This window comes from Stylophora pistillata, chromosome 2 (genome assembly GCF_964205215.1).
Source record: "Stylophora pistillata chromosome 2, jaStyPist1.2, whole genome shotgun sequence".
In the NCBI taxonomy this organism is placed as follows: Eukaryota; Metazoa; Cnidaria; class Anthozoa; order Scleractinia; family Pocilloporidae; genus Stylophora; species Stylophora pistillata.
The window spans coordinates 4,664,416-4,680,133 of record NC_142520.1 but is presented as its reverse complement, the minus strand read 5'-3'; the positions used below and the strand labels follow the sequence as shown (position 1 = coordinate 4,680,133).

Genomic DNA, 15,718 nt, shown 5'->3' with positions numbered 1-15,718 from the left:
ATTCGGAGAAAGGAATGTAGTTCGGTTGTCAGCAGCCGTTCATTTGGGGGAGCGTTGCGTGACGTCCAAAAAAAAAAAAAAAAACGGCTGCGAGGATACTACAGGGTAAGGTGTTGGCCTATAAACTTTACACTGTAACTTCAATCCTAAAGCGGGTCCCCATCCCAAAACAAAATATTAATTAAAAAATTAATAAGAAAAGACAAGTGAAGTCAGAAAAAACTGAGGGTCTAAACATCGTGATAACTCTGTGTTTTTCTCTACAGACCAATAATACTCATAATGAGTGAAAAGCGATAAAAAACAGAAAGACAAAAGCAATCAAAAACTTATTGGAGTTCTCTACTGATTGTAATTTTTTTCTGAAAGTCCATGGAAAAGGACGTTAGTGGAAATAAAAATGATCTACAAAAAAAAAAATTATTATGTAAAAGAAATAAAATAAAGTATGTGTGCAAACGAGGAACATCGTTGACATTTTTAAATGTTTCCACTAAATGTTCACTTTTCTAACGCAGATAGTCATTGCTCAATCGGTATCAAAACGCTCAGTCACTCAGCACTTAACGGTACGGAGTGTCTGCAGGGGATTGGCCCATGGCGTCAGAACTGGCGTAAGCTGACATGTTTCAATGAAACAGATACACATATTGACCAGAAATGTTGTAAATCTTGGTGTGAGCAGTTGGCGTCTTGTTTCGGACAGTCGTGCAGTTGGACGTCGCGCTGTAATAAAATGTGGAGATGCAGTAACCCTCGCAGACACTTCTCTATCATCATGACAAATAGAACAGACTTGTCGTATATGGGCAGTATCAGAGTGAAACATTGCTGGGCAACGAAAGCAACGAAAGCACCGCCTTTTTCTGCCATGAAGCTAACATCAGCAATCGAAGTACGTGCATTTGATTCTTGTGTAACGTTTTTTTAGCGCCCAATGTTTCCTAGCGTTCCTTTCACTCTTTACAGAGCTTTTGCATAAATTTTGCATTCCATTAATTTTTATATTCCTTCACGAGTAAGGCTACTAGATGACATACGTTAACAACCGTCTTATTCCTGCTCGAAACTTTTTTTTTATTTTTAACCTTATCAGTTTCCAAGCAAGACACTTGTCGATACCATCCTAGAAGAAGTGATACCCCTTTCTGGAAGTAAAATAAATCAAAAAAACACGGAGCGTGCTCTTCTCTCCGTTACTGATTTGGAGGAGTTTATCGGGAGTTATTCAAAACATCATCTTAATCAAACCGCACCTGAGATTTATATCAGCAGTGAACATGCAAGTGAGTAAATGTTAAAAGCTAATTTGGGAGTTTTCTTGATTGCTGATACCGATATCATGCATTTTTTGTGGAATGTTTGATAAAAATCTGCTAGGGCAATACTTGCTTTAAACTATTGACTTTGGTTGCAAGCTTTGTCTCCATCAACCCTTCATCGAGTCCTGTTGGCGACATGTATAAAACCCCCATTAAGGCTGTTCATACCAGCGAATTCCTATCGCGCACCGATTGTATCCAAGGAGTCTTTCAATACCATACAATTTCGCAACAGAGTGTGTTAAAGAAAAAAAACTTTCGAATCCGTCGCGGTAATACATGTTTTATGATTTAAAAATGATCACCTACACTTTATCCGAAGTTCAAATTGAGAACACTCCTTTGACTGGTGAGCATTCCAAAGTGCTTGCATTGACTTCTTCTAAGTAATGGTTTTCAGACCTTCTAGGCCTAAATATTTTGTGAACGGTAACTTGTGACTAATACGAAAGCATCCTTATTTATTTTGGCCTGCACTTAAAATACTTTTTTTTTTCCATCAGATATTTTGGTCAGGAAGATTTTTAACGAAAATGAGAGTGATGTCCAACTTGGGGATGATAAAGGAGAAAACTCTCTCAGCCTTCCCACTGCAGGCTTGGATAACGGTTGGAGAGTTACATATTTTTTATTCTTTTAAAAGTAGTCCAACTCGGGCTTTAATCAAACAAAGAATTAGACGACACGAAGTCCTGTTGCCAATTAATAAAATCTATGACAAATTTAAGAAAAGAAACTAAACATAAGTAATAGGTTTTCAGAAGAAACACAAACAAACGAACAGAAATAGCAACAACAACAACATTGAACTCGGCGAAAAGCGCGGCAACAGCGAGCGCACATAACACGTCCTATCTACTTTCATTGTATCCCTTTAACCTTCCTATTACATTGCCCAATTACAAGCATGAAGCGTACACTGTCCTACAAGTGCTTAAATCAGGCTAGTGATAACCAATCAGGTTCGAAGATTTTGTTAAATTTTGATTATGAGGGCTATGGTCAGAAGGGGGCTGGGTTTCATGTACGAAGGAAAATTCAAACTGAATGACTGAGATTTTAATTTGGTTGTTTGTTTATTTTTATTTGTTTATTTGTCCGTAGATCGATACATTTTATTCCTATTCAGATGTAAGGCAAGCCATTTGAATTAGCCACTTGGCTTGTAAGGTCTTAAAGTCGTGATTGCTTGTCCTTCTTTTTATTATTAGACCAGTAGTATTAAAATTGTCTCCACTATTACGTCTTAGGATCAGCGGCACTTGCGGTCATTTACAAAGATCTCCATGAAATATTCCAACCGAACCAAGCCAACTCTGCCTCTTTCAACGAACGAAGGTTTGCTAAAACCTAGTTCTATATATAGTATCTTCATGTTTTTATAGCTCTCTTTTGGTGTGTAGATAAGCTACACGAGGCAAGTTTAGAGCAATGTGCTAGATCCCAGGTTGAATTTCTGTTTCGCTTTTGTTTTGATTTTCTTTTAATGAATTTTTATCAATTTTCTTTTTGTCTTTAAGAACATTTATCTTTTTTCCTTTTTCGTCTACTTTTATTTGTTTTGTTTTTCTGTTTATTTGTTGGTCTTTCGAGTGACTTTTGACATCTCAATGATATACATAGAAAAATAAATGAATGCATATTTAAAAAGATAGACTAGGAATTAAGGATTTCCGCTTTGTCGTCTTTGGATCATAAAGAAATTTCGCTTTGTCGACTTTGGTCCATAAAGAAATTTCGACGGAGTTTTCAAGACTTGTGATGAAATAAGTGCACACAATAGCTTTTTTTTATCTAAGCATTTTGCAAAATTATTTGGAATCATGGTTAGGAACATCAACACATTTATCTTATCTGCAACGATATGGCCAAGGAACACCAAACTCAGGAAGAATATCACGTTGAGATTTAAAAACCTAAAGGTAAGTTGTATTTATTCAAGAGACAGTTGCAGCCATGTTTGTAACTATTTAAAAGAGTTTAAACAACTTTAGTATATCTGGATAATATGAGCAAACTTTGCCAATTACTCTCTCTTAACGCATCCCTCCTGTACCATCCGTGTTTCTGTCTGCATTTTCGTTGTTTCTATTTATATATATCCAATTGTCTCCTCTTTTTAGTCTTGATTTTGATTGACTTTTGTTGTCGTTTTTGTTGTTGTTGTTATGGTGGACTTTTTTTTACCTTAAATTGTTAGTGTTAGTTTTTTTATGACTTCGAGACCTTAGTTCTTTTTAGGGCGCCTCTCAAAGAGAGGCAAACTAGACTAGAAATATTGGAAAGCAACTCTTCAGATGTATCACAAATGGGGGTGGGGTCTGAAAAAATGCGGTGGGAGCACTCCTACCTCCTTACTGGCCCGCAAGACGCTGGATTACTTAACACTAATGGTAATTATACGGTTTCAGCCTGCAACTTTGGACAGAGGCTGCATGTTTTGGAATACTTCCGAGAACAGGTAAAGAACTTTGAATTAACTAATGACATCGTTCACTCCAATTATCAAATCTCTTGAGGACTTTTCTTTCGTACAGGTGAGGCTTTTGTGAGTGGCACATCATATAGTGTGCTCACTTCTTACTCCTTTTCCTCTTTCTCAGACCTCCGTATAACACGTGGTCAATAGAACTGTCAGTTGTTTCGTTCATTAAATTTTTTTTAGTGGGGGAGGGGGTAGGGAAATTTTATGACTGTTGTTCTAAATGCTTTCTGCATGCCCTCTAGATGGTCAGGGCAAGGGTGTCTCCTAAAATCTAGGAACGAAACTTACACCGAGTGCAGCTGCAATCATCTAACTCACTTCGCAGTTCTTATGCAGTTTGATAGTGGAACGAGCGATAACAGTTTAACTAAGGTAGGCATATTGCGAAATATACATACATTGATCTCAAAAGGCACCATGTATCGGCGTGGCGCTTTTTCCTCCGTCGGTGTTAAACCGGGTGTATGGTACGTAACCTTTCTCTGTTATGATTATTGAATCTCTGTTTTTTGTATTCATTTTCAAGACTGACGAAAAGGCGCTGAAAATTCTTACGTACGTGGGCTTGTCTATCTCTTTAGCTGGAAGCACTTTGACAATTATCAGTTATGCTCTTCTTACGTAAGTATGTGACATAACTCCACACAAGCATTCCGAAGCCAGCCGATGATTTAGACCGAACAAGAACTATTATGACCTTAGACGCACAAAGTGATATGACCCAAGTCGAATTATCTTTTGTTTCCCAAAGTATATAACATGGCTTTGTATAAAATGAGGATAAAACTGATATGGAGGAGTCCTCTTACAGATCATTTGTTTAATTTTGATTAGAGACATGAGGGGACCTTTATCTCAGATCCGAGTGAGTCTAGTCACCTCACTTGGTGCAGGGCAAATTATCTTTCTAACCGGAATTGGTGCTGTTGAGAACAAGGTGAGATATTACATCAAAAACGTGGAGTCTCTTTGTGTTAATCCTTATGACGGTAACCTGCTCTTAACTTATTCAGTCCATGCCACTTTTTCTATCCTATGCAGTCTGCCTGTGTTACAATAGCAGCTTTCGTACAGTATCTCCTGATGGCCGCTTTCTGCTGGATGCTTGTGGAAGGAATTTATCTTTATATATTTGTTGTAAAAGTTTACAACATCTCCGACAAGATGGAGGTGTCACATGGATTTTCATGGGGTAAAAATGCATTCAAAACTTGTCATACTCTCATTGATAATTGTTTGAAAAGCAAAACATGAATAATTACCCGCACCATTGTCATCAAATTCATCACTACCATCATCACCACAGCCTTGTAGTTTGACATTGTAATCACTTCGAGTTTCAAATACACAGGTCTACCCGCCCTAGTCGTCTCCATATCGCTGGGCATTGCAGCAGGAAGCGAACAGGGGATTACAAGCTATGTCGGTGAAAAATTGTAAGCATTGAGGAATTTTTTCTCCTGATCCATGAGTCTGTCACGAATCGTCGTTTTCTGCCTTTTCGTTTGTTTGTTTTATTTTGTTATTTCTCTTGTGATTTTTACTTGCAAGCAAACGGGGCATAGAGGATACTGTGCACGTGCATGTACACAATAATAAATCATTAATTGATAATTTATCAAAGTTTCCGATACCTAATTTACTTTAGCTGCTGGATTTCATCTGCTAACGGGATGATATGGATATTTGTTGTTTTCGTTGTCCTGATTGAGTTGGTAAGTTAAATTCTTAAGGTTTATTCGCTTTCACGTTTTGCCTTCAGTTATCGTTAGAATCGCGACGATGTTTTCTTTCTTACCACTTACCTCTAACTTCATTCACTATGTTCGATAGTATTCCGCGAAATGTAAAGTGTATGTTTTCCTCTGGGAGCCCCATTGTTAGAGGACGCATTAAGCGGTTATCGCACTGGACGGCAGGTTAAGAAGTCCACGGGCCCGTTTCTCGAAAGTCCCGGTAACTTCACGGACCCGAAGCCATGTTTTAAAATCAAAATTTAAAGGATAAAAAAGCAGGTTCGAGCACCCAAACCAGTCCTTTTTTGTTTCTTTAACTAATAGTTTTGTTGTATAATTTCCAAAAATTTTTAAATGGACATCTTGAATGAAAACAGAACAGCTTTACGGGCCCGTTAAGTTACCGGGACTTTCGAGAAATGGGCCTCTGGTTGGAAACTTTAACGGTTGATTGTCTTGTGTTGTTAGGCGAGACATTTTGTGTGTACAGTGCTTTTCTTCCTCTCCACCCAGGTACATAAATGTGTACGAACACATTTTCAGGTAAACCTGAGAAACTTAGTGGGATGATAAGGAGGGGGAAGCGTCAAACTTTTTACGTCCTTCACCTTAAGTGCAAACTTAGCTCTACCTCGAAATCATGTTGTTTTTGATTTAGTTTGATGAGTGCATATTCTTTTTTTTTTTCAGTTAAACGTAATGCTACTAGGGCGAGTTATCAAGGAAATGACAATCATGGATCAGGCGAAAGACAAACACAGTCAACAAATAAGGTGAGTATGTCAGTGGCGCCAGTAGAATATAAATCGCGGTGAGCCATTCGCCTTTTTTGTTTTGCTTCCTTTTACATGTAATACCTACTTACGAAAATGAAAGCAACCTATCTTCTTCTTCTTTATTTTTTTCCATGATTTTGTAGGCTTGGTGTCAGGGCATGCATGGTGATGATTCCTTTGCTGGGGATCACGTGGCTATTTGGTCTTCTGTTGTCCTTGCACAAAGCCTTCGCCTACATTTTCACACTTCTCAACTCCACTCAGGTAAACTAAACACAAATTTTATAAAATGAATTCCGTCCAATATGAGTTAGCTAACTGGGTTACTTCTGTTTTGATAAATCTCACCAAAGTTGAAGTCAGTAATCAGAGTTTATCTCTACTCATATAAGATACACCCTACTCATGTGAGAGCACAAGCTCACCACTGTTTATTATGAATTCTCAGCTCTCTCTCAGATACTCGACTGCCTTTTTAAGCGAACGTTCTATGCCATTACCACATGCTTGGAAAATAGACCCCCTACGGCTATTAAGCTTTCAACAGTTATAGCGTTCTTAAGTAAATAACGTTAACGAGAAAAAAAAAATTAAATAAAAAACAGACAATCACGATTCTAATTATATCAAATAAAAATACCGATCACTCTTTACAATGATAAGAAAAAGTAAAATTTAATTTTCCGGAAATAAAAATAACAAATGAAATCATAAAACCAATCTCACGATCTTGAATCTGCAATGATGATGGTTTTCTTCATCTCATAAAATTTATCTTATATTATCGATCTTACAATATAAGTAGTGTCACTGTCACGCATATTGTCGTGCCTAGCAAATTACCATGTGCTAAACTTAGTGTAAAGCAACTTGTAAAAATAGAGAACTTGTGATTAATACCAGTAATTTGGACATTTTTCTGACCATGAAATTGCATATTCAGGGAACTGAGGGTGGAGGGCGTAGATGAAAGCTTTATGAGTCTACACACCGGCAATAAAAAAAGTTATACTGCAGGCGTTAACTTGATACCCCACTTTATGATTTAACAGGGCTTCTTAATATTTCTCCTTCACTGCGTAAGAAACTCAGAGGTATGTTATTCAATGTTGTTCTTAGCTCTCTTTGTACCTTTGTTCAGATTTCTTTCTAGCTAGGCTTCGACTTTCTAATAAGAAATTTAATTCCATGGTTATATCGATCCAATTGAAAGCATGATCAGTTTTAAAACTCGTGTAATCGTTTTGATTTCACCTTATCCTTGCAGATTAGATCTCGCTTGAAAAGAAGGATCACTGGCGTCACCCCAACTATAGATGAACAAACGAGCATTAAGCGAGCCTCGCAAGTGAATGAAACTGATGGGAATATCGTTTTTCCGAGAAATATTCCTTTCCAGCCTCGCAATGACAATGAAAGTGGTGTTGAAGTCCCTGAGTTCTGAATCGGCATCGTAGTCTTTTTCCACAGTCTAGATCTGTGTATATCTTAAATTAAGTTCGTTTAGAAAGTTTGGTACGACTCAGAAGAGCTGGATAAGAACCCACTCACGAGATTACTGTAATGTGGTCTTGCCTGTTTACTGGGAACTGGGGGGAGGGGGCATCTTCAAACACGTTTCCTTTGATTGTTTGTAAACTGCTGATGCAGTCCGGCCAAAGTCCCCCGAAAAGTGTTGTGATGCGCATTTGATCATATCCACATGTTAATTTGCGCAATATAAATATTAAATTATTATTATTATTATTATAACCTTCTAAAGCTGAGGCGCGGATATCTTTGCATTTGATCCAAATTATAATAATATAACAGTTCAAGTAATCATCATGAGAAGTATCCTTTATTTCGAGAATGAGTAACGGATATAACCAAGGTCAGATGGTCTAGAAATCCAAAACCACATCCAAGAGACAATTCCTGAAAGTAAGGGACCTACCTAGGGTATCTCAGAAGGAAAAAAAAAATTTTGTTTTCAAACTTAAACCTGCTCACCAATGAGTATCCATTAGAAATGGTTAGGACTTCATCACCGTGAAAGAAAATCTTCCTCAGATGTTTCATTTAGTCTATTCATTATTTTATCTATCTACTTATCGTCGTTATTCCTTCATAAGAAACGATAAGGCACTTTGATTATATCATCTCCATTTCTAGAAAAGAAAGTGAACTTTGTACGAAGAGGTTAGGCTTCCTCTCACTCCTCCCTGTCTAATGAAAACATCTAATAGTCTATCAAAATTTAATTTTAAGGTGTATGTAATTATATTCAGGCATCGATAAATAATTTGTTTCTAATGTCTACTAATTTTGAACTGCGACAAAGTGATTTCGATTCCTGATATTACTACATAAAATTAAATGCGCCGCAGTAACGTAGCTTGGCTAGGAATGTACCAAACATATGACCTCTTGCGTGACAGTCGTTCAACGGATCGCATCACATTTTCTTTTTTTCATCTAGCCCCGAACTCTTTTGAAGCTGGACGCATTGCCTATGGCGGGCCAAGAAAGAAACTTTGAGAAATTAAACTACAAAGATGAACCTTTAAGATGATATATGTTTTGATTTGTAAAGATATCATACCAGATATTTTTAAAGGTCTTTAAATGGGTCGTGAGAGCTATTCAGCGAAGGAGTTCAAATGTAAAAATAAATCTTCAGGTGGTGTATGTTAATGATCTGGAAATTATATATGGCAGACCTCTGCATGGGCCACTGAAGTTGACCCTTATTTTACCTCTGCGAAAAAGACGGGATGTACTCTATCTCAACGGGTCCCTATTCAGACTTAAACGTAACAACCAGAAATTTATATTTTCCAAGAGATAAAAGGACTATCTTCCAGCAAATAAAGTTTAAAAGTGGGATCGCATCCTGTTGTAGCGTACGAAACTGCCGAAGTCGCTTAATCTTTCATTGCTTTACGGTGGGCGGACAAAGTCTATCTAGGCGTATTTTGAACTATTCGATATCTAGGACAAAAAAAAAAACCTGATAGAACTTTTTGTTATAATTTTCGAAAAAGGTTCATTAAAAGGGTCCTTTAGAAAAAACTAAATGAATTACGAAACTCTGCAACTGTCGGCGGATTCTCAATACTTATGGCCAGTGGCTCTTAAGATTTCTTTCGCTGGACTTCAGGCCGGGCAGGTCTTGTTCCAGACTTTATCGGTGCATTGTTTTGTGTTGTAAGGTGAGACATTTTGCGTTTACAGTGCTTCTCTCTCTCTTCACTAAGGTGTAGAGATGTGTACAGACTAATTGTCAGAGAAACTTGATGGAATGACAAGAAGGGGGAAGGGTTTAACTTTTAGTGTCATTTTACTTTTTCTGCTCGAACCACCTAGCTCAAGTGCATACTTTGCTTTAACTCCATATAATTTTTTTTTAATCAGATTATAATTTTTTTTCCAGTTGAACGCATTTCTACCGGGGTGAGTTATCAAGGAAATGACAACCATGAAGCAAGCGAAATACCAAAACAGTGAAAAAATCACTTTAGTATTTCAGCCATCAGAGAACTCACATTTATGTTCGTCGTCATTTAGATGTTTTGAACGTCTCACACAAAGCGAGGTTTACAACATCATCATGGGAATGGCCAGGAAATCATGCGCTCTCGATCCAATTCCGACACCTTTACTTGTTAAGTCTATCGATGTTCTTTTACCAGTTATAATAACTAAAATAATCAATCTTTCACTTCAAAGCGGTTATTTTCCTCCAGTATGGAAAGAAGCTCTTGCTCTGCCAATTTTGAAAAAAGCTAATCTTCATCTTTTTTATAAGAATTACCGGCCCGTGAGTAATCTTTCGTTCATCTCAAAAGTAACCGAACGAGCTGTGTTTCTACAAGTTGATAATTATATGAAGAGGAACGATCTTGATCCGTCTCTACAATCTGCCTAGTGGAGGAACCACAGCACAGAAACAGCTCTTCTAAAAGTGACAAACGGTATTCTACTTGACACGAATTCTCAGCAAACAGTCCTTCTCGTGTTATTAGACTTAAGTGCCGCTTTCGACACGGTTGATTACAATGTACTTGTACGTAGGCTTCAATTTTCGTTTGGAATTACTGGTACACCACTTGAATGGTTCTCTTCTTATCTGACGGCACGTCGACAACGCATTTCCATCTGTGGTACCTTATCTGATAGTTTCGATCTGGACTGGGGCGTTCCGCAAGGTTCCTGTGTTGGTCCTTTATTGTACATAATTTATTCTTCGACGTTTTTTAAAATTGTCCAACGACATCTCCCAGAAGCTAACTGTTATGCAGATGATTCACAACTATACCTTTCTTTTAAGCCCGATAAAGTGACGAGCCATCAAGATGCTATTATCATGATGCAAAATTGCATAGATGATATCCGCCTATGGATGGATCATAATAAACTCCTCAACGATGAAAAAATGGAGTTTATTATTCTGGGGACCCGGCAACAACTTTCAAAAATTAACATCTCTTTGATTACTGTTGGAAGTTCCCAGGTTGAAAGATCGTCTGTTGTCAAAAACCTTGGTACTTTTCTTCAGGACAAACTATCTATGAATGTTCATATAAACAAAGTTTGCAATGTATTATTTTATTGTATTCATAGTATCTGGCGAACTAGGAAGCACTTATCGCCAAACTCTACAAAGACTTTGATCCACGCTTTTATTACCAGCAGATTGGATTACTGTAACAGCTTGCTTTATGGTACACCTCAAGTACAAATTGACAAGTTATAAAGGGTTCAAAATGCAGCCGCTAGGCTAATCTTTAAACAACCTAAGTTTAGCCATTACACCACTGTTATGCCAGTTCAGTGGTTACCAATTAGGTACCGTCTAGAATTTAAGATTCTTTTATTGTGTTTTAAAGCAATGCACGGTATGGCACCCGGCTATATTTGTAAGCTTATTAGCTTTAAAATTCCCACTAACTATGAGCTAAGGTTTAATCAAAAGCTTCTGCTCAAGGTCCCAAGTGGTAAGATGTTACCCATATTGGGAGCGAGGGCATTCTCCTATGCTGCAGCACGTCTCTGGAATGACTTACCAAGTAACGTCACTGGCCTTCACTCCTTCTCTAGTTTTAAACGTAATCTTAAGACCTACCTTTTTACCTGGGCTTTTAATCTTCCATCTCAATTGCGTAGTGCTTTTTAGTATTCTATCTCACTTGGTTAGTGTTTTTTAATTTCTTATCTCATAAAGGAAAATTGTAATTTTGCATATATATATATATATTCTTTTTTCCTACATTTTCTTTATTTTCATGTAAAGCGCATTTGATCATGTATATGGAATTTGCGCTATATGAATTTCAATTATTATTAGCGGCACCTGAGGGAGATATATTTAGCTCTTTCGCCTCTTGCTTTGCTTCCTTGTGCGAATAATGCCGACTTAGAACAAAAGAAAAGCAAACTATCTTGATTTTCCATGATTTTATGATAGGCTTGGTGTCAGGGCATGCGTGGTGATGATTCCTTTGGGGATCACGTGAATATTTGGTCTTCTGTCGCCCTCGTACATAGCGTTCGTCAACATTTTCACGCTTTTCAACTTAACCCAGGTAAACTTAACAAAATGTTTAGGGAATGAAAGAGTAGTTAGTGGATTCACCGCTAAATGATTTCCTTCCGTTTTAAGGTCAGAAGTGAGAGTTTATCTCTGTTGATATCAGATGTCTATCATAAGTTGTAAGCTCTTTCCCGACACACAAATAACCTTTAAAACGAATGTTCTATGCCATTAGCACATGCTTGGAAAACTACCCTAGACGGCGACTGAAACTTTGAACAGTTTTTGCGTTCTTACGTAACATTTTTAGCAAGAGAAAAAAAGAGAAAAACAGATCATCAGAATTTCAATCTTTGTCCATAAAAATATGGGCCACTCTTTACAACTTTATGAGAAAGTGTCCTTTAGGAAAACCTTAATGAGACAAATAAAATATCACTATTTTGTTTCAGTTATGACAATTTTTTCTTATTCAAATGGTGTCAATTTAGGATATGGCAAGAGAACACTAGGGGCCTCACAATCGTGATTGTGATCGAGATTGCGACAGTTTTTTCGATCGTATGATATTCCATTATATACCTGATTATATACCAGCTGTCTTGTGGAAATATTTGGACGAGACATCTTGTTCCGAAATAGTTACTAAGGGCAGTGAGAGCAAACTCAAAGAAGCTGTGGGTGACCTTTCAAGACAAGCGAGTATCGATGGGCTCCAACTGAATGAGGCTTTCTATTCCACTCATCAGGGGATTTTAATGGCAGAATAATGCGATACCATCACTTATATATTACACTAATTGCTAATTAACATGGTTTATGCAGTGTGAAAAGTGTCAAGTCAGCTGTTGTTGAATGTGGTTTATGTTTCTGTGACGGCAGGAAGAGACGAGTTCGTTACGCTTGTTGAGTGTTGATAGGTCTGGGTGGCAGATGATTAGGAATTTCTGAGTGTGTATGGAGTTTAACTGACGAGTGGATCAACTTTTGTTGGTCTACGAAACAGGCTGTATTAAAATCCATATGTGCGTAACTTCAGTAGTCCATTTGCTACTATATATATATATATATATATATATATATATATATATATTTTGTCACCATTAAATATAGATATATACAACATATATATATATATATATATATATATATATATATACACACCATTATATATATATATATATATATATATATATATACAACAGACAACATTATATATATATATATATATATTTCGCTCTACTTCTATGAATTGAGCACTGTTCTACGAAAATAAATGTTTGAAAAGAAAATTTGCCCTGAGCGGGATTTGAACCCACGTCCCTCCTGTTACTAGTCAGGTGTGATGACCACTACACTATCAGGACAACCATGCTTGCAACACGGCAATCAAAGATGTGATTTACGTGATCGGAGACGTGGTCTCCCGGGAAATTTAACTTTTCAAGGTGACCGGGCAGGGGAAGCCCATAACCCAATATGAAATCCAACTAAGGATCTATTAAAGATACACGACCGAAGTCAACTTAGTGGATCACAAAGGAGGATCCAATTACGGATACAGGCTAGTTTCAATTAAAAAAATCCTGTATACGAGGGAAACCCTGATCCTGTACATCCCAAGTAATCGTACTTAAATAGAATAAACATTTGAAAAGAAAATACATGTAGTGTACAAAAGTGGTAGTCAACCGATTTGCCTGAAACTTGACACAAAAGTTGAGTGTCATAAGATATTTCAAAAGCCACTTCGGCTCACTTCTCTGACCGTTTGTTCTGGAGTTTCGGGGAGGGGGGTCCCATCTTTGGCCTAAGGAGCACCAAGAATTCATTCTTCTGAGTGGCATTTTGAAAGTGCTATAAAACTCCATTGGTAAATTGTGCTGCCAATTGAATTTGACCATGCCTAGTGGAGCTTTTACTTAATTAATGTAACTTTGTTCTCAAGCGATTAGACAGAGAGGGGCCTGGGGCTAAAGCAAGGTCACATTTGAGGTCAAAATCACTACCCAAAATTGCCATTTTTTGAAAAACCATAACATTCACCTGCCTTCTTGCATAACTTTCATACCAAATCCAGTATATACTTTAGTGACCTATTTATCAAAATCAGTGGGAATAATCAATCTCATTATCTAGAAATACCTCGTCTCATAGCATATAAGTACTCTAAGAAGGCCTCTAATTAGCACTACAAACAACAAGCGGTTTAGCAAAATAAAGATGATTTTTTTCTTTGAAAACCTGGTACCAATCATAGAGCACAAATGATGATGTTCTGACCTAGATATGACAACATTTGTTGAAGATGCTTGAATTTCCTTTGATTTATATTTTTCAGGTCAAATCTCCATACAGACTATACTCACAAGCATGCAAGGTCTCTGTATTTTGTCAGGCCCATTTTTTGACGCAACATGAAGCTAGCTTAATGAAAACGACCGTTAACAGAAGATTTAAGGTTAAACTTTTGATAGCCTTGCTGGCTCTTGTAAATACGCACGATGGCATCAGTAAAAAAGAGAGCAGGGTGATACATACAGGTTGTAGTGAGTAGCGTCCAGATGACTTGTGATCCATCCGATTTCTCTAGTACGTTAGAGCTGAGTAAATCAAATCATCCGGGAGTAAATAAGGAATCCACAGTTAGAAGAGCTGGATAACAAATATTTTGTGTTGCAGTTCATATGAAACATGCCATGCTACACCTCGAGATGCGATTGTTATTGTATCGACTGACCCACCATATTAGACGTGAGAGTGAGAGGGCTGGACAAAGTCGAGGAGTCACGCAACCTTAACTGAGTTTTGAGTAACGCGGGTCTGCTGACCATCCCTTGCAGCAATCGCAGGAATCTGCTTACTATAAAACAAGGTTCATAATTTGGTGCCTTACGATTAGCACCACCTTTAATTTTAGCGTCGGAAAAACTCGCACAATGACTGTAGTTGACTGAGTTTTTTTGTTTTTGCAACACCTTAGCAAATTTTCCCTTGGCAGAGAGATCGCGATAGTTAAGATCTTCATACAAAGAAAAATTGGAAAACCATCAAACTATTTTGAAAGATGTGTTCAAAACCCTTTTCATAGGAAAAAAAAAAAACTAAGAGAAATTATTTTTACGGGAGGTTGAGAGCACTGCTTTTAGTGAGATTGGCACTAAAAAAGCCATTTGCAACGTTTATGGGCATGTATGAGCCCTTTCGTATATTTTTTGATTACTTGTAGCTTGTAGCTTTGGTATCACCCGATCTTCCTCTCGCCCCAGACTCACCTGAACCCTTGTACTTGTGTTTTAATCAAGTAGTCATGTCATTATCGCAAGACAACAAAGGAGTCATCCCTGTTTCACGCAGAGCCCATAATGCGGCACCGCATTGATCAATTACCCCTGCAAGGGAACAAAGCGCCATCGGAAAATTATCCTGAAACTTACTTTCGCTATACGTTTAATACTCTATAAGGACACAAACGTTTACGCCTTAATAGTGGGAGGAATGGAAACTTTGGTCCAGTCCTAATACTCTAACGTCCAAAATGGCGGGCCCTATTGGCATCATGTCATGTCTCGTGTGGAATATTTCATTTAAACAGCAACAATATTTTTTCTCCATCCATCTCTTCTGAATGTAGATTCCCTCTTTTTTTGGATGGTTCCATTTCTTCAGTTCTAAAGTACCTAAGATATCTGGTAGATCACAAGTCACCTGGACGGTACTCACTGTGGCACGTACACATAAGCTTATGGTCATGCTCGCTAAGTGATTGGTATTTGCGAGAGCTATTCAGTCTATTCAAACGCCATGCTTAGACCATCTTTTAACTGTCGTTTTTTTCTGAGCTTAATGGTTGGGGTCGCCCGGGTTAAGGTCACCTTATTTTC

At 37.6% G+C, this 15,718-nt stretch overlaps 1 protein-coding gene across 1 annotated transcript; it reads left to right on the top strand.

The window, feature by feature from the left end:
• The first annotated feature begins 484 nt into the window (after positions 1-484).
• On the top strand, positions 485-8,868 carry LOC148736764 (adhesion G protein-coupled receptor D1-like). Its single transcript, XM_088749173.1, has 16 exons — positions 485-895; positions 1,097-1,286; positions 1,826-1,930; positions 2,573-2,660; positions 3,154-3,244; positions 3,734-3,783; positions 4,050-4,179; positions 4,334-4,428; positions 4,642-4,744; positions 4,849-4,999; positions 5,159-5,243; positions 5,456-5,522; positions 6,234-6,316; positions 6,463-6,583; positions 7,372-7,413; positions 7,587-8,868. The coding sequence occupies exons 1-16, from the start codon at positions 485-487 to the stop codon at positions 7,761-7,763; spliced, it is 1,989 nt and encodes a 662-aa protein (XP_088605299.1). The 3' UTR covers positions 7,764-8,868.
• Positions 8,869-15,718: the final 6,850 nt, after the last annotated feature.

Excerpts from the sequence above, each read along its gene's own strand:
- LOC148736764 (XM_088749173.1), top strand. The coding sequence starts at position 485 with ATGTTTCCACTAAATGTTCACTTTTCTAACGCAGATAGTCATTGCTCA. Across the intron at positions 896-1,096 it reads AGCTAACATCAGCAATCGAA|TTTCCAAGCAAGACACTTGT; the intron begins GTACGTGCATTT and ends TAACCTTATCAG. Across the intron at positions 6,317-6,462 it reads AAACACAGTCAACAAATAAG|GCTTGGTGTCAGGGCATGCA; the intron begins GTGAGTATGTCA and ends ATGATTTTGTAG.